This window comes from Gadus morhua, chromosome 18 (genome assembly GCF_902167405.1).
Source record: "Gadus morhua chromosome 18, gadMor3.0, whole genome shotgun sequence".
Taxonomy (NCBI): Eukaryota; Metazoa; Chordata; class Actinopteri; order Gadiformes; family Gadidae; genus Gadus; species Gadus morhua.
In genome coordinates this window covers 1206568-1225593 of record NC_044065.1, presented here as the reverse complement: position 1 = coordinate 1225593, position 19026 = coordinate 1206568, and the positions used below count along the sequence as shown (strand labels likewise).

Genomic DNA, 19026 nt, shown 5'->3' with positions numbered 1-19026 from the left:
CACGTGTCCACCTAGATCATTGGTTCTCAAAGTGCGGCCCGCGGGCCAATGGCGGCCCGCAATGACATACAGATGGAAATAAAAAAAACAAAACATTAATCAATATTAATTTTAACAAAAAAATAAATAAATATAAAGAGAAAAGTCGACTCTCTAGCTTTCTATTAAATCCTGTTCTATTTGTAAGTTTTAATCCGACTGTACATCACTTTGAAAGGATGAACCTCAGTTTCGTGAATTAGGCCTCCCTCCCAGAGGTCCACGGGGTAATGTTTCAGTCCACCACTGGGATGCTGACGGCGTTTCCCGCCAGTTATTTTTTCCTGTGGCGGCCCTGAGCGGTCCCACCTTTGAGGCCCCCTGGTCTAGACGTGCCCCCCTCACCTCCAGGACTCTGATGCGGCCGGGGGTGCAGTTCTCCAGGGCCGTGTCCAGGCAGTGGCGGAGGGCCGGGGCCTCCAGCAGGCCCTGCAGGAGGGGGTCCTGCACCAGGCACGCCCGCTCCCGCTCCACCATCTGCTCCAGCTCCGAGCGCAGGTTCCCGTTGAGCTCCAGGCCGCAGAGCAGCGCCAGCAGACGGGCCAGGCCGGGCTCCGCCGGGGGGTCGGCCCCGGGGCCGCCGGCCGCCTCGCCCCCCTCCAGGCCCGGGACGGCCAGCTTGATGCCGTGGGGGGCCAGCTTACCCTGCAGCTGGTGGATCAGCCCTGGAGGGGGGGGGGGGGGGGGGGGGGGGGGGGGGGGGGGACACACTCAGACGGGGAGCTACAGACTGCTCTCTCCAATGACTCATTACGGCCCAATCCCATTTCTACCCCTTACCCTTCCCCCTTCCACCTTCCCCTTACCACTCCCCCTTGTTTTGAAGGGGTAAGGGGTAGAAATTAGACCCAATCCCATATCTAGAATTGACGAAAGCATTGTTGGAAGCCCTCTGCCTTCTTTAAAGTCAATCTCTCGCACCTTGACCCTCAGCAGATGGAGACAACGGCCAGCCCGCTAGCCCATTAGCCTGCTAGCCCATTAGCCCGCTAGCCCATTAGCCTGCTAGCCCGCTAGCCCATTAGCCCGCTAGCCCATTAGCCCGCTAGCCCATTAGCCCGCTAGCCCATTAGCCCGCTAGCCCACTGGCCCGCTAGCCATTTGCCCGCAAGTCCGTTAGCATACTAGCCAATTAGCCAATTAGCCTGCTAGCCCATTAGCCTGCTAGCCCATTAGCCTGCTAGCCCATTAGCCTGCTAGCCCATTAGCCCACAAGGTCATTAGCCCACAAGGTCATTAGCCTGCTAGCCCATTAGCCTGCTAGCCCATTAGCCCTCTAGCCCATTAGCCTGCTAGCCCATTAGCCTGCTAGCCCATTAGCCTGCTAGCTTGCCAGTCGCCTACCCTTGCAGACGCGGAGCTCCTGGACCAGCCTCTCGTCGGAGGCCAGGCAGGCGGTCTCGGCGTACGGGACGAACACAAACTCCTCCAGGGTGGGCGGGCTCTGCTGGAGCTGGCGGCGCGGCGCCACCGTGGCGTGGAGCCCGCAGATCTGCACGCCGCCCGCCACGATGTTGTCCAGGCAACGGTCCACCTTCACGTCAACGGCTAACGGTCGGAAACACAAAGCAGTTAGCGACGGCGGCGCCAAGAAATATGAAACAAAGAGGAACCGTCACACGGACCACTGGGAGCAGGCAGGGCTGAACCACTTGGGGAAGGAGGCGGATTGTGATAGTTTCTACCAATATTGCGATTGCGCTTTAGGCCCAATCCCATTTCTACTCCTTACCCCTTCCCCTTGTTTTGAAGGGGTAAGGGGTAAGGGGTAGAAATGGGATTGCGCTTTAGGCCCAATCCCATTTCTTCCCCTTCAAAACAAGGGGGAGGGGTAAGGGTAAGGGGTAAGGGGTAGTAATGGGATTGGGCCTTAGTATGCGATTATCTTTTTTTATTATCCTTATGTTCTGTACTATTCACTAGACACAAGCAATAAGTCGTTCTATAGTCTGACCAACACAACATTGGAAGCCGTCAACATATAAACTGCTCTTTCCCTTTAGGCCAGGCCTATGTGTTGAGATGAATTGATATAACATCTTTATTTAACCCTCAAATTGTCGGAAAAGTAAATATCTAAGAATCTTACTGATCTCTTCAGTATCAAATCACAGCAAAAAGAATAATAAAAAAATATTGATCTATCTATCCATCTATCTGTCTTTATTTTTTTATCGCAGCCTTTGCGATTTGCAAATCACGTTCCATTACATCTCGCTGTCGTTTGATTGGATTATGGTTCAGCCCTAGCAACAGGACCTCGGGGGTCTCGGGGGTTGAACCCACCTTGCTGGTCCTGGCCGTAGGGGGAGACCCTCTGCAGGTGCAGGCCGGGGTCCACGCACACCGAGCGGATGCGGGTGGGCAGGCGCAGGCTGCGTCCGGGCAGCCCGGCCACCACCATCTGCAGCATGGTGTCCAGGAGGACCACCCAGCTGCCCGTCCACTGGAGCCTCCCGCTGTCGCCTGGGGACGCGGCGGGGTCGTGGGTCACGTTAACACACACCCCAGGAACATACCGCCACATTAACCACATCCTGGCTCACTGGGAAGGTTCTGTGTAATGTGTCCGTCCACTGTCGGTCTCTTTATGTTGTGTCTATTTGTTGTTGTCTTTGTGTACTATTACGTTGGATGTTGTGTGGTAAGAATATAACTTGCCCCTTTGCAGAATAGGGAAACGCAATTTCGATCCTCTGTAATTACTTGTTGCATTGGTCTGATTGACGATAAACTATGAGATTGATTAGATTAATCGAAGTTGAATCGTTTTTTTATTGTTTTACTGACTTGTACCAGAATGGATCAGCTTGTATCGGCTTAAGATCATTACATAAGGTTCAAACATAACAGAGTGGAAGACAGCGTGGCATCAGAACATGGGGTGGAGTCACAGGATCGTGTGCAGGGGAGTGGAAGCTGGCATGCTTGGGATCTGTGTTTTGGGCAGGACCCAGAAACGGGTCGTGATCCAGTCTGAAGGATCACCAATCCCGTTGTGCTCTGAGATTTGGATTGCATGGTTGGTTGGTTGCCACGGACACGCAGTAAAATATTCTTTGGCGTCCCCGGATCAAAGCATTCAACAACCCCCATGTTAGATAGATGTTAAGAGTTTGCAAACACACACACACACCTGCGTTGTTGGTCTCCAGGATGCCTTGGAAAGTCTTCCCGTAGTCGTAACCACGGAGACGCAGCTCTTTGTAGATGTCGTGGGTCGTCAGCTTCAGCTTGGGATCCTCGTCGTCCTTGGCAACCACCTGGCTGACCTGAGCGTGGAAGGCGTCCAGGGCAGAGTCCTCCAGAAGGCTGACCCGACCTGCAGCCGCAAGGGACACCGCGGGGAAGATTAACCACCGGAGGAGGAGGAGGAGGAGGAGGAGGAGGAGGAGGAGGAGGAGGAGGAGGAGGAGGAGGAGGAGGAGGAGGAGAAGAAGAAGAAGAAGAAGAAGAAGAAGAAGAAGAAGAAGAAGAAGAAGAAGAAGAAGAAGAAGAAGAAGAAGAAGAAGAAGAAGAAGAAGAAGAAGAAGAAGAAGAAGAAGAAGAAGAAGAAGAAGAAGAAGAAGCTCATACATTTAGGAGGTAAGTAATAAGTGACAAGTATTACATATGCTGAGCACTCACCACTGACGGCCAAGTTGCCATTTTCCGAAACCTCAAACTTGTTGGAGGCTGGCATGAGGCGCACCTCCAGCTGAACTGAGCCTGGAGATGAGAACCCGTTGAAGTGTTAATAAGGACTCTTAGCATTAGGAGGATCTGCACATCTAGTCAGACACACACACACACACACACACACACACACACACACACACACACACACACACACACACACACACACACACACACACACACACACACACACACACACACACACACGTCCCCACTCACCCGTCTTGGGCAAGATGGTGGCCCTGTGGATGGTCACGTCGTCGAAGGTCACGGGGGTGGTATCCATGACGACGCCCAGGCTCCTCATCAGGGTCCTCCAGGCCAGGACCAGGTAACCGGTGGCCGGGTACAGGACACGCCCATCGATGCAGTGGCCAATCAGATAGTAGTCTGGGGACTCCGGGTTGATGTCTGCGTGGAGAGACGAGACGGAAGGAAAAGGGTCACTTGCGAGGACAGAAGCCGGTTCTGTCAGGTTCCGGAGGACCGGGTTGACAGGCAGGGCAAGACAGTACCAATTTAAAAATGCATTTAGATTATGACACTCAATTACCGAACGAAGACACTCATCCTGTTTTTAAACCTGCAGTTTTTCAGTGCAGTTAGTTTCATCCTCAATCCTCTGCAAGTCATTACCTCATGATGAAGAACTCGGCAGCAGTGATCTGGAAACCCTTTATTATTAAAACGGATTATGAATTATTACAGGCGAGTCCGTGCCTCCCTCTCCGCTCTCCTTTCCTACGCTGCGTGGAGGACAGCGCGTTTCTCTCTCCAGTGTTTGTCTCTCACCGATGTTGTAGACGGTGGCCGACGTGGAGCCTCCCGACCCGGCGGGGAAGTCCTCTGCCTTCGGGACGTCCCAGGTCTGGGCGTGGTCCCACTTCACCAGGGGGGAGATCAGAGGGGTGCCATGGGGTACCGGGTACTTGACCGACGGACACAGGAAGTTACTGTCCACGTTGACGCTGCAGAATGAGAAGGGAGGAGAATGAGTGATCCAAAAACACAGAAGTCGGTCAAAGAAAAAACAACATCAAGTCAGGCGTCTGCTGCAGTCGCAGGCCTGCGGTAGGCCCGTCGGGTCGCTTCATCATGCAGAAGGAATCGGTCGGACAGGATTCTGTCCACCTCCCTACCCAGCTACCTGCAAGCACTCTTCCTGGGAACACATTGTGCACCTAGGACTCTTCCACAAGGCGCATGTAGGGCATTTAGCAGACGCTTTTATCCAAAGCAACTTGCAACGGTTCATACACACATTCGCACACCGACGGCGGAGTCAACCATGCAAGGCGACAGCCAGCTCGCCGGGACCAGTCAGGGTGAGGCGTCTATCTCAGGGACACATCGACACTCGGCTACAGAGGAGCCTGGGATCGAAGTAACAGCCTTCTGGCTACAAGGCAATCCGCTCTACCTCCTAAACTAAGCCAAACCCAATAGGCAGACCTATTGCTTAATCTAGCGAGCCAGTCAAGCGTTTTGGGGGAGTGGCTTTGAAGGGAGGCCTGAAGGGAGGGGGGGGAATGTTTCAGTTGGACACTCTCAAAATCAATCTCACTCTGGCTGGTCACTCCAAGGAGGCCTCCTCCAGCTTTAAAGATTCAATACACATGAGTAACTCTGTAGGTACTCCGAGACAATTTCCTCTATAGCTGTAGTACGATTAGATTCTCATAATAAATGTTTTTCCCATGCCATTTGAGAGGGAGATCACTGTAGGGGAGCCCACTGACCCGTTCATGTAGATCTTGCCGACGTGCGTGAGGAAGAACTCCAGGTTGTTGGCGTGGCCCCTCTTCATCAGGGGGAGGATGGACGTGGTTGGCTTCAGGCTGCGCTTCAGGATGGCCTGAGCCCCAGGGGACAGGAGGGAAGAGTTAACACAGGAGGAGCTCCCAGAGCCACACGGGTGTGTTCGCAGACTGAAAGGCCTGTTCATGGCCCAACGGAGGCCGTGAACTGGATTGTGTTGCTCTGTTTTCATTTGTGCTCTACTTTTACCTTAAATATTAACATATTTATGCAGATATGACAGTTACGTTATCATTTGTAAATTCCCCATCCAATTTTAAAGTCAAAGATAAAGTGTGTGTGTTAAATACGCACGCATGACCTTATAATATAGGTCATGCATACGTATTTAGGTCAGGTGACTAGTGTATACGACAGGTCTACAACTAGACTATTCATAGCTCTTAATCTCCTCTTCCTCCTTATCTCAGACCAGCAGCGTCACGACCAGGCGTGACCACGGCTGTGTAAAGAGCTCGCACTTCCCCACAGTAGCCTCTTCAGCGTCTGATGATTGATCGATAGGAGGTCTGATTACCGAGTGGCTGACTATGACGCCATTACCGGCAGGCTGATAAGACAACTATTGAGCCGAAGTTGAGTGTGTGCCGACGTAATCAGATACCAGCGCTCGTAAAGCCATTTCCTCAGGCAACCGTTTAAAGAATGTGCTTGCTTCTTTTGACGATTATCCGTGATTTACTCCACGTATGGACGTATGTTTTGCAATTTCCGTCAGCTTGTGTTACAAATACATTTTTGAACATAGTGTTCTTCCACGGTACTTCCCAATACCACCAATGATATAAAGTGTGTGTGTGTGTGCGCGCGCACGCGTGTGTGTAAAAGTTAGAGAGTGAGTAAGTGAGTGTGTTTACTTGCAGAAGGGCGTGGGGGTCTATCTCGAGCACCAGTGAGTGAGTGAGTGAGTGAGTGAGTGAGTGAGTGAGTGAGTGAGTGAGTGAGTGAGTGAGTGAGTGAGTGAGTGAGTGAGTGAGTGAGTGAGTGAGTGAGTGAGTGAGTGAGTGAGTGAGTGAGTGCGTGCGCACGCGAGTGTGCACGTGCGTGCGTGTGTTCGCCCACCTGCAGCAGGGCGTGGGGCGCTATCTCCAGCACCACGGCGTTGTCGGGCACCAGCCTCAGGCCCTCCTGGAACAGCACGGGGCTCACCAGGTTGTTGACGTGGTAGTCGGCCGAGCTGTACAGCGCCAGGGGGGTACCCCAGTCCTCCTGGGGGATACTGGTGCTCACCCAGCGGGGAGACCTCCTTCGGGGCTCCACGATCACCTGGCCAATGGGAGGAGAGCACGCAGGGCCGTCAGGGCCATGTATGGTCCTCTAAGGAGGCGACCCCGTTCCCTTGAAACGTTTGGATTTTTTATTTTTTTTATTTTATGCGTGCGTAAAATATTGTTCCTTCTATACCGAGAATGCTGTGCTTTACATGTAGAAATGCATTCTATGGCAAAACATTGATGATGTAATACAATGCTTTCTTTAATGGTTATATTATGATATGATCAATGTATTGGTGAACCCGCTGAAACTTTAGATTTGTTGTTTTTTGTGCAAACCACCGAAAAAGAAAGGGAACCGTTGTCCCCCTTCCTGCCACAAGGGGTCAGAGTTTACCAAGATGATAAAAAGGTAAACAGAACCCCAACATGAACATTTTCCTCTGTTGGCATTGGGTTCACATGACCGACACCAACGAGACAGCGTTGCTGGCTCATCGCTGATCAAGTTGTGGGGGAACAATGCAACACTTCCCTTCACGGGCCGGGGAGTATATCCAGTTTGACTCAGATATGAGTCACACAGACATTCACATAGCTTCTGGGCGCTTCGCTAAGCCCACTTTGCTTGCATATTCGGGAACAACTTGTACAATTGTGATTTATCTCACGGGTTAGATTTGTCTGGGGAAGGACACTTACATTGATTGCACTACATTATTCTTCAACACTTAAATTACTTATACACGTGTTGAATATTAAAAGGTATGGTAAAGGTTTCTATTGTAATGAAACCTACTTTTTTGTAATTTGTGTACATTTTGAGTTAAGTTAATATCATTTAAACATTTGATTATTGTTGGTTCTTTAATATGTATGCATCTATGTATACAATATGTGTATGTTTATATTTCTTTAATATTGGACATTGCAGATTTTTTTTCTTTCATTTTATATAATGTTTTTCTAACACATTTTGTGAAACATTTGTGTGCCCCTAAATGTTTTTTTGTAGCCCTAAATGTCTTTGGAGGCCCCTGAATGTCTTTATGGGCCCCTCAATGTCTTTGTTGGCCCCTCAATGTCTTTGTTGGCCCCTTAATATCTTAGTGTGGCCCTAAATATCTTACTGCCCCCCCCCCCCGGGCTGGAGGGCGGCCTTCTTGGGCTGCGTACCTTTCGGAGTGCGGCGAGGAGGGCGGGCGCGATGGAGGCCATGTAGTAGGAGTGGAACGCCACGCCGGCACTGCGCACCTCCTTGGCGAACACACCGCTCTCCTTCAGCTGAGCCACAAACGTGCTCACGGCCTCCTGCAACACACACACACACACACACACACACACACACACACACACACACACACACACACACACACACACACACACACACACACACACACACACACACACACACACACACACACACACACACACACACAGGGCGTGTGAGTGTTGCGTAACCAGAACTCAAGCTTTACAAGTCTGTAAATATGTGGAAGTGGAACGCGGTGATTTGCCTCGAGGCGAGGGTATGAGTTCAACTCCTGTGATTTAACCCGTGTAGTAGTGATGGAACCACGACAGTAACACACTGTTTGACCACAGGAATGATGCCAGAAGGATTTCATCGTACAATGACCCTTTCAAAGGAGATTAAAACCACACCATATAATGTGTGCATTCTCTTCAGTGGATTGTCTTTGAGAAGGACAATGTCTGTGTGTGTTTACTTGTGGACCCGGTTGTGTTTCCCACGGATAAAGACATTGTTCTGTAGGAGTGCAGCAGTGAGGTGGAGCAGTGAGGTGGAGCAGTGAGGTGGACCGTGAGGTGGAGCAGTGAGGTGTAGCAGTGAGGTGTAGCAGGGTGGTGCAGCAGGGTGGTGCAGCAGGCCGGTGTACCTGAGGTCCAGAGATGGTGACGGTGTCCTCAGAGTTGTGGCAGGCGGGGACCACGCCCTCGGGGCACTGGGCCTTGCACTCGGCCCACGTCAGCCCTGCGGACAAAACACAATAAGTTACTCTCCATCAGATCCATAATACCATCCCTACGGTGGCCGAAGACACTCGTTACCTCATTCCCTAAACCCTAAATAGTGAACACAATTTAAATCACAATTTAGGAAACAAGTAAGGCACAGAACAGGAAAAAATTGACGTCTACTGGTCGCATGAATAGGCAGAAACGTGTGGAATGTCACTGGGTGTACTGGATCAGTTATGTTACTGCTCATTGCTGGTATTCGGTGCACTATATACTCATGCATGTGTATAGTCTAAACCCAGGAGAGCACAATGAAATGGTGACGCCTTAATTAGTGCACTCATTCAGATCCACAGCGTTGTGTGAGCCTAGACTTAAACAGCTGGAAGCGCACTCATGAGAAAGAAAGAGAGGAGACAGAAGGAGACAGAAGAAGAAGAAGAAGAAGAAGAAGAAGAAGAAGAAGAAGAAGAAGAAGAAGAAGCATAGACAGAGACAGAGACAGAAGAAGAAACATAGACAGAGACAGAGCAGAGACAGAGACAGAGACAGAGACAGAGACAGAAGAAGAAGAAACATAGACAGAGACAGAAGAAGAAGAAGAAACATAGACAGAGACAGAAGAAGAAGAAGAAACATAGACAGAGACAGAGCAGAGACAGAGACAGAGACAGAAGAAGAAGAAGAAGCAGAGAGAAGAAGAAACCGAGCCAGAAGCAGCAGCTAGCCCCCGGTCCTCACCGACAGCGGCCATGCCCCCCGGGGGCAGGTTGGCCTCCTTGATGCAGCGCCCCCTCCAGTATGCCGCCAGTATGGCCTCGCTGTGGCTGAGGGAGCCGTCTGCGTAGCCGCAGGCTAGCTCGCCCACCGAGTGGCCCACGATGCCCTCTGGCTTCAGGCCCAGCTGGGTCAGCAGGTCGATCTGAGCCACCTGATTGGACCAGAGAGAAACGGAGCTGCTAATGGACTCTTGAAAGGGGTTCAGAAGGCAGCATGTAGTACGTGTGCAGAGTAAGTTAAAGCGGGGGTATACTATGCCACCAGGTGTTGGTGTGGTCCACCTAGTGTGTAGACTGATCTGGGTAGATCAGTCTACCACCCTACCTAGTGGGCTGTAGCAAATGTTGCTTATCTAACCATCACTTACGATGTCACTAAAACACAGGAAAAGGCAGATTATGAAACGGCTTGTAATGGCTAATCGCACTCATACCTGGCGGCATTATACCCCCCCTTTAACATAGCACTGTCAAGGATAACACCGTGTAGGGAAAGTCATTTCATGGAAACTTCAGGAACATATTCTCCATGGGCTGTGGTCCAATCACGTGTGGATAAGAATGTGTTCCCAACGGTTCCATGAGGTGACGTGGTCACAGTCCGGCGGTCGGTACCTGAATGGCCGCCAGAGCCACGAAGGCGTGCACCGTGTCCTCGAAGGTGCTCTCGTCGGCCTGCATGAGCAGGCTGGACACACACAGGCCGGTGTCCTTCAGGGCCACGTCCGAGCGCAGGATGGACTCCCTGAACTGCGGCAGCTGCATCATGTGCTGGCCCATGCCGGCCCACTGGGTCCCCATGCCTGGGGGACAGAACAGAGCGATTAGGCTAATTAGTTCATGTTTTATTTAGAGACACTATGTTCACTCAATGACAGTACCCCCCCCCCCCCCCCCGTGCTGCTGCTGATCAGTTTACACGACGAGTCGGGATTTAGCTTAACGAAATGCGATCTCTGCATTTAACCCAACGCTGGGAGAACTGGGCGGCAAAACGAAAACAAACAGAAGGTTATGTTCATATATATTCACGTTGAAATTAGGGCTGACAAAATAAACCCGATAACATCTTATTTTAATTCAGTTAATAAAGATAACGCAAATCGTCTTTTTTTTTTTACTGAGATTTTGTAAGGTTTAGCCCAAAGAATGTCAACATTCATGTCAGAATTAATTTTAGTTCTTAGTTCCACTTACTTTACAGTAAGTTTCATAATCATCCCACACTGAGTGAGTCAATAAAACTCCCACGAGATCTCTTGGTCTAGTTCTTGCATATAAAGTACGTTTGGTATGAATGATAATTTGTCATTCCATTTGATAATCTCATTAAACTTCAATTGGAATGGATTTAAAATAGAATAAAAAAGGCTTAATCGTGAGTTAACTCACCCATACTATGCGATTAAAAGCCCATGTTAAAATATTTTAGCTGGTCGATGCGTTCAAGCAACTTCATAGCTGTCGGATTTTAACTGAGTCAGCAGTTGTTGAACAACACTCTTCCAGTGTGTACTCATAAAATACACACACACACACACACACACACTAACCTGAGCAAATGTACCACAGGGGCCTGGGCGTGGCCGAGGCCTGCTGCACCTCCGTCACCTCCCCCGCGGAGCCCACCAGGGTGTACCCCCGGAAGGGCATGGCGGCCACGGGGAGCCCCGACACCTCGTTCAGCAGCGACAGGAAGCTGTCATCCCGTTCCCCCTGCCTCCCCGCGGTGAGCAGGGAGGCGACCGCCTCCTCCGTGCGCCCGCAGGCCTGGAGCAGCCGGGGGCCCGACGCGACCTCCGCCGCCGCCGCGGGCTGGGGGGGGTCCGTGGGGGGCCGGAGGATCACGTGCACGTTGGAGCCGCCGAAGCCGAAGGAGTTGACGCCCACGATGCCGCGGCGCACGGGGATGGGCCGGTCGACCACGCGCAGCCGGCCGTCGCTCAGGGCCGGGATGTCCGTGTTGGGGCTGCTGAAGTGCAGGTTGGGGGCCCACACGCCGCGCTCCAGGGACAGCACCACCTGGTGGAGGGGAGGGGTACGGTCAGCTCTGAAAACACGGCGGTGGTTGTGGACGAGGTGGCTAACGCCTCGTGCCCACTGCCTCCGTCCGTCGACTGATCCCCGTTGACTTTGAATGGGGACGGACGTGCAATGCATTGTGGATCCGTTCGCTCCGTCAAAAAGTAAAAAAATTGTCAACTTTTTCGGCAGCGACGGATCCGTCATCCAATCAGATCGCGTATGCAAATGTGTGCAATGTCTCGGGCTCTGACGACCCCGGAAAGCTCCCCCATCCGTCAGCCAAGCCTTCCGACGTCTTTTGACTGACTGGTGCAGTGGGCATGAGGCGTTAGGCGTTACTTTGACGGACTCGTGATATTCATACGATCAATTGAACATAGCAAGCTTAATCGTTAACAACTAGAAGCTTGGTGTAATACTGCATAAAAAGATTAACTAAAATGTTAATGAAACACTGTGTGAGTCCATATTGACATCCTATTAGAGATGTCCGATATTATCGGCCCACCGATATTATCGGCCCGATATTAGCATAAAAATGTAATATCGGTCAATATCGGTATCGGATTTTTTTTGCCTTAAAACCGATTTTATTTTTTTTTTTTTTATTATTATTATTATTATTTTTCTTATTTTGCACAGACAATGTTAACATTTGGAAAGCCTTGTTACATTCAAGAATGCATCCAGTGGGGCATCACAATAACATTAAGCATGTTGTGTTAATTCCACAACAGGAGATATGTAATGTTACCTAAATTAGGTTTGAGGAAAAATAAATAACCCAAATATCGACATCGGTATCGGCTGATATCGGAATCGAAAATTTAGAGTTGGACAATAACGCATATCGGATATCGGCAAAAAAGCCAATATCGGACATCCCTACATCCTATCCAACGTTTTGTGCAGCTAGGTCAACACTTGGACCAGGATCAGGACCGTGGTACCACTAAGTGACCCACTACACCACTCTTCATCTACGACAGGGCGTTTCAGGGTTTGCTCGTCACCTTGGCCAGGGCGGCCAGGCCGGACGCGGGCTCCGGGTGGCCCATGTTGGACTTGGTGGAGCCGATGAGGAGGGGCTCGCGCTCCGACTGGCAGAACACGCTGACGATGCCGTTCACCTCCTGGGGGTCGCCCACCTGCACACAACACACCACCACCACCGCGCGGGTTATTAACACTCGCCACGTTATAATTGATACGGTTAGTCCTGTTTGCCGTGTTTGTCCTTAGTGTTTGAATATACTTGAGCTTTACATTTCATTTTCCTGTGTATTACTTTATCACAACTTAGTATTTTTATTTTATTTCATTATATTGTTGTCCCATCTTTACTGCTGTGGCGCGTGTTTGTGTGTCCTTGCTTGTGTGTGCGTGCTTGTGAGTGCGTGCCTGTGTGTGCGTGCTTGTGAGTGCGTGCTTGTTGGTATGTGTTTGTGTGTCCGTGCTTGTGCGTGCGTGCTTGTGTGTGCGTGCTTGTTGGTGCGTGCTTGTGTGTGCGTGCTTGTGTGTGCGTGCTTGTGTGTGCGTGCTTGTGTGTGCGTGCTTGTGTGTGCGTGCTTGTGTGTGCGTGCCTGTGTGTGCGTGCTTGTGTGTGCGTGCTTGTGTGTGCGTGCTTGTGTGTGCGTGCTTGTGTGTGCGTGCATGCCGGCCGTCTCCACCTTGGTCCCGGTGCCGTGGGCCTCGATGTACTCCACCTCCTCGGGGCGGATGTGGGCCTCCTCGTAGAGCCGGCTGACCAGCCTGCGCTGCATCTCCCCTGAGGGGAACGTCACGCCTGCCGGGCGAAGGGAGAGGGGACACGCTCAGCACGGGCGTAAAGAGAGCTGGCCTGGGAACTACAAAGATGGCTGCCACTGTGTGTAGAACTAGCCTGGCAATGAGCCTGGCGTCACCGGACGAATGACAAAGTAAATTAGCGGCAGCCATCTTTGTTGTTGTTGTTGAAAATGCCTACACGTCACTCCTCTGCACAGTCATCTAATTTGTCCAGCCTCCAATGAATAAACGGTTGTGATTGGTCGGTCGGTCTGTCTATCTCATGCAAGGCCGAAAGCTTTTTGTATGGGAGGGGAGCCAGATCTTTTCTGCAGAGCAAATGAAACAGGAGCTCGCGAGATTGGTCTGGTGTCAGGTCAGCCGAAAGTAGGGTTACCGCTCTGCGCTACGTTCGGGGCCGGAAAATATCAGGAAATAAATTGCCGGTGTAAACGGACATTTACAAGCGCGGAGCGTGGTGGGGTTGACCCATGGATACGCAAACCATCTGCCAGACCGTGACTCGGGTTCCATTCAGACCTGAGGTCCGATGCTTCATGTCGCTCCCTCTATGGTCAACCTACTTCCCCGTGTCTCTCCACTCTCCTGTCCATAAAGGCATTAAAAGCCTTTATGGCTTTTAAAATTAAAATAAAAGGGGTGTGGAGAACGGAGAAGTCGGTGTCTTTCAATGACCGCTCACCCGCCTTGGCTCCTACACCTGCTGAACCAGTTGTTCCTCAGAGCTACGACCACGTGAGGCTCAGAACGACTAACGATATGTTGTCGCTAGAAAGAACACAAACCCCCTAAACAGGTTATTGAAACCCCTTCCCCAGGCTCCTCATTGGTCAGGCTCGTATCCAGTATCTGCGTGTGTATGCGGTAGGAGTGTGCGCACGTGCAAACTATTTCGAGCCACATGCCAGTCACTGATCCTTCCGCAAGGATGATTTATAAGCAGACGCAACAAGCGGCCAAGTGTGTGAGGGATGACTGGAGAAAAGGTCAGAGTGGGGGCACTCCCACAGGGTCACCTGTGTGAGTGTGTGGGCGCGCGTGTGCGTAGAAGACGTGCATGATCCTGTCTTGGATGCATGTCCTTTGGTGAACACACAACCCTTTTATGATGCTGCCAGAGTCAGGCTGTTTTAAACAGAGGAACAAGAAGGTTCCTCAGCTACACACTCTGTCTAGCTGGGCGGCCGGCTATTGGTCACGCTATCCCGTGGAGGACTGAGTCGAGGGCTGAACGATTTGGGGAAATAATCTAATTGCGATTATTTCTACCAATACTGCGATTGCGATTTTGTATGCGATTTTTATTTTTAAAGTTTCTTTTGTTCGGTATTATTCACTAAACAAGCAATAAGTCATTCTCTAGTATGACCAACAGAACAATGGAAGCAGTCAACATATAAACTGCTCTTTCCTTTAGGCCAGGCCAATGTGTTGAGATGGATTGATGCCTGAATGGATATTATAACATTTATTTAACTATTGAATTGTAAATAATAATAAACACAAATCGTACTGATGGCCAGTCAGTAACCCATCCCCCTCCCCCAGAATACAATCTCTTTCTATTTGTTTCCCGCAGCCGTTGCACTTTGAGCGGGGTTTTGTATCACATTGCGACGTCTCTCTGAATTCGCGTCATGGCTCGGCCCGCCTCATCGGACCACGACTCCCGTCAGTAAACACACAGCCCCCACACGCCTCAGTGAACCGCGTCGACCCCCCCCCCCCCCGTCTCCCAGCGGTCGGGCCCCCTCCCTGATCCGACGCCCCGGGTGGGGTTAGGGGTTAGGGGCGCTCACCCTGCTCCTTGTATCCGTCCGTGTTGTTCCCGGCGTTCACCACCGTGGCGTAGATCCTGCGCGCCGACGGCCTCCGGGTCAGGAACACGGCCACCGCCGCCTCGGACCGGCAGTACCCGTCACCTGGGGGGGGGGGGGGGCCGGGGTTTAAACCATCTCACGCCTTGATGATGCACTTCCTCACAGTGCTCATTGTGTCACTTCCAGACAGCAACGCAACATCGACTGCTGGAGGAGCTACTGCTAGTCTGCTACACATATTTAGCATTTCAATTATGGATACAACGTACTTTTGGAGTTTATATTACCCTTCAGACGAGTACAGTACGCATAAAACGCTTAGTATTCAGTACTCAGGTACACAGTACTCTACCGCCCTATGCAGACAGCACTCTGAACCTACGCCCGGTAGTGTTACCCCGGGGGGGGGTTCGGGACCCCCCTGTGGCGGGAGCGGGCGACTCACCCGAGGCGTCGAAGGACTTGCAGGAGCCGCCCGGACTGAGCATGCCCAGCTTCATGAACTGCACCGAGGTGTTGGGCTTCAGCAGCAGGTTGACTCCGCCCACCAGCGCGTGGTCGCAGTGCCCGTGGCGGATGGCCTGGAAGGCGTTCTCCAGGGCCAGCAGGCTGGAGGAGCAGGCTGTGTCGATGGCCGTGCTCGGGCCTGGGGAGGAGGGAGGAGGGAGAGGGGGTGGTTCAGGGGCCGACTGCTTATGAATAAACACAGATGGAGGTCCTCGACGCAAACGTCGGCAGAACGCATTCCGCGTGCGCTAGCGCTAGGGCGTGCAGCCGATAGCAAACGACCGCCCTGGAAAAGCGCTTTTTTAGACGTTGAATGTTTTAAGCATTTGTTATAAAAAGCTCGACCAAAAGGGCTTCGTGCAGTGGTGAAATGTTGTGTGAGAAGCTGAGAGATTTCCCACTTGGCAACTCAAAAAAAGCGATGGTTGCGTACAATTACCCTTTCATTCAAACAACTGAGAAAGTACAAGCATGTAATTACCCCTCAGTGGCCACTCTGTTAACCCATGTGGTCCGGTCAGCATCATAACACTTTGAGCACCGGTATACAGTATCTCATCGGCCGCACAGAAGGCGGCATTACATCGCAAAGACCTTTCAGCTAACAGTTTAACCCCCGCCTGGTGCAGTCGCCCGTCTTACGTATTTTTTTTTATTTTAATTACATTTTATTTTCCACGAGACAGGATTGAAGATTGCGATCCTCGAGTCATATTCATATATTTCCTATCATATTTCCTGGGTTCTATCCCTTACGCCCGTCTCACCGTTGAAGTCGAAGAAGTAGGAGAGTCGGTTGGCGAACATGGCCCGCTGGCAGCCCGTCATGCTGTAGCCCAGCAGCTCCTCGGGGTCCCGGCTGAACGCCTCGCCCGCCTCTGAGCCGCTCACGCCGATGTAGACCCCCGTCCGGCTGCCCCGCAGGTCCGTGGGGTTCAGACCTGTCCGACCGCACCCGACACGACCACGCCCGGTGATTAATCTACAATCCTTCCAAACCGAAACCTTCAACGTACTTTTAGAGGGAAATGTCTTTCACGATTTCTTTGCAAAACCAGTTCACGTTTATAACACAACTCTATTCTGATAACACTCTCTATTCTGATAACGCTATCCATATCAAAGCATTGTGTAGCTTCTATTCCTAGATGTCTTTGTTGGTCACAGGGAATGGGTTAACCTAGCGATTGTTAGTGCTTGGGCCTTGTTTCTATGAACATCTTAACTGTACCTACAGCGATAAATTGTATCTCTTTCTTCTGACAAAAGAGTGGTGTATCATCCTGTACTAGCCTCAGGATTGAGCCCTGCCTCCTCCCCCTCCTCCTCTTCCTCTTCCTCTTCTCCGTCCTCCCCCTCCTCCTCCCCCTCCTCCTCCTCTTACCTCCGTCCACAATGGCTTCGTAGGAGACCTCCAGCATGAGCCTGAGCTGGGGGTCCATGGTGTGGGCCTGCTTGGGGTGGACCCCGAAGAAGGCCGCGTCGAAGCGGCTGATGTCCTTCAGCTTGCCGTTCCTCTTGGGAAGGCCGTAAAGACCTGCCGACAGCCAATCAGAACAGGGTCACATGGCGACGGGGATCGTCTATAACGCTGTATTTCTTTAACTAGTCAGGGGTCACGATCCTGTCAGGGGGGGGGGTCACAGCCTGAAAAGGCACAGAACACGCCAAAGGGAACCCACTAGAGTGGTTGAATTGTTGTGGTGAAAGGATGATCTGGTTTCTCAGAGATTTCCGAGTGCAGCTGGTTCACGCAAACGCACTGAAACTGTCTTTTGGGTCAAAATGAAAAAGATCCCCTGATTAATAATGCATGAATTTAGGATGGACTCATCTAGCTTGTTGTGTTGAAATTGCCGCACCCTAAAAGTTATCCATAATATTGGTCAACAATTTTTTTCATGAAATAAAAAAAAGATTTGCTGTTGTTTTATAATTGTGGCCTACCAAACAAAACAATGAATCTGAAAAAGATTCCTAAAGCAACTTTCCCCCTTTGTGCAATGTCATTAAAATAGCAAATTCCATGCAACCCGTTTTATTTGGAACACATCCAGCTAACATACATAGATAGTTCAGCGCTTCTAACTCATAAAACATCTATTAAGGTTTAGAAATTAAGAACGCTGTTTGCGTTTCGATTCTGTTGGTTTTGTTTGAACTTTGAGCGCAACGTTAGACTGAGAATCGGAGCAATCCTCTACGCCCCGGTTGGCCAAATTGCTCGGTAGGGCTTCCAGGCTCAGCCCCGTAGGGAAGCTTTGGCCACACGGAGGCTCCGAGCTCATCGTGTGAGGGCATCCATAATGTAGCCCGGGAACCTGTCCAGTCTCGCCAGCTCATGTTTAATTTGCTCTGCAGATAAGGTCCGGCTACACCCCCATACGAAAAGATTTGACCGTTACGAGATAGACCGACCAATCACAGCCGTCTATCTAATAGGAGGCGGGATAAATACGACGATGTTGCAGAGGATCTCCGTAGAGACAACAAAGATGGATGCCGCTGATGTAGAACAATCTGTTGATTATGCCATCGAGACGGTATTAAACGAACTGGACGCTATATTTATACTAAGAAGAAGAAGAAGAACTGACTGCACTGAAAGCTCTTGTCGAGAAGAAAGATGTTATTTTGTCGCCCAGTGCTGCGTCATCCATCGCTATGATTGGTTGAGGGCCTGTCCAATTGCGTCTGGAGGCATTTGGGGAACAGAGAGCTTCTAGACTAATTAGAGTTTGCAGTTCCTCTGGCGATGCCAGCCTACTCTTCCGGACAAGCGAGCAAGTTGTCCTGCCGGGGTGTTTCGGTGCCCGACCCCCGGTTGAGTCACACGGTGCTGAGCCAGTCACACGGTGGGGAAAACAATGAGCTCGCCACCATCACGTCCCGGACCCTCCATCGCTATGCGGTGTCACCCGGCCCACACTGACCCCCACTATGTCCACTCAGACACCCTGCTCCGGCTTACTGCATTTGGCTCTCTCTTTGTCATGCTCCCCTGGTCTAGAAGTGTGTGCGTGTTCATGTGTGCGTATGTGTGTGCGCGTATGTGTGTACTACGCGCATGCATGTGTGCGCATGCGCGTGCGTGTGCTTATGTGTGTGTGTGCGTGCGTGCGCGTGTGCATGTGTGTGTTCCAGGCCAGAGCTCTTTCTACAAATGAAAGAGGACCTGGGATGGCTGCCAAGCGATGCAGAGAAGAGTCTGAATTCACAAGAAGGTAAAAAAAGGACTGAGGAAGTGGGCTTAGGGGGGAAAGGAAGGCGCTAGATGGGGACAAGCTAAGGACAAGTCTGATTATGTGGGCAGAAAAGAAGAAGCAAAATAGATTTCTAGTCAGGTAGCCAGGCAACAGAACATAATAGGGGTTTTGA

The 19026-nt window shown here is 51.0% G+C and overlaps 1 protein-coding gene across 2 annotated transcripts in view; it reads right to left on the bottom strand.

Moving 5' to 3' along the window:
* The window catches only part of fasn (fatty acid synthase), a 41220-nt gene that overhangs the window by 16623 nt on the left and 5571 nt on the right, over positions 1-19026 (bottom strand). For both annotated transcript variants that reach the window (XM_030340181.1, XM_030340180.1), the window contains exons 3-22: positions 17033-17185; positions 16416-16589; positions 15587-15787; positions 15121-15243; positions 13204-13319; positions 12547-12681; positions 11062-11530; positions 10124-10311; positions 9471-9660; positions 8648-8742; positions 7923-8057; positions 6595-6798; positions 5454-5569; positions 4507-4682; positions 3934-4125; positions 3667-3747; positions 3176-3361; positions 2326-2505; positions 1384-1587; positions 385-704 (exon numbers count right to left, since the gene is read on the bottom strand). In XM_030340181.1, coding sequence (XP_030196041.1) covers positions 385-704; positions 1384-1587; positions 2326-2505; positions 3176-3361; positions 3667-3747; positions 3934-4125; positions 4507-4682; positions 5454-5569; positions 6595-6798; positions 7923-8057; positions 8648-8742; positions 9471-9660; positions 10124-10311; positions 11062-11530; positions 12547-12681; positions 13204-13319; positions 15121-15243; positions 15587-15787; positions 16416-16589; positions 17033-17185 — 3638 coding nt within the window. The remainder of the gene's footprint in view (positions 1-384; positions 705-1383; positions 1588-2325; positions 2506-3175; positions 3362-3666; positions 3748-3933; positions 4126-4506; positions 4683-5453; positions 5570-6594; positions 6799-7922; positions 8058-8647; positions 8743-9470; positions 9661-10123; positions 10312-11061; positions 11531-12546; positions 12682-13203; positions 13320-15120; positions 15244-15586; positions 15788-16415; positions 16590-17032; positions 17186-19026) is intronic.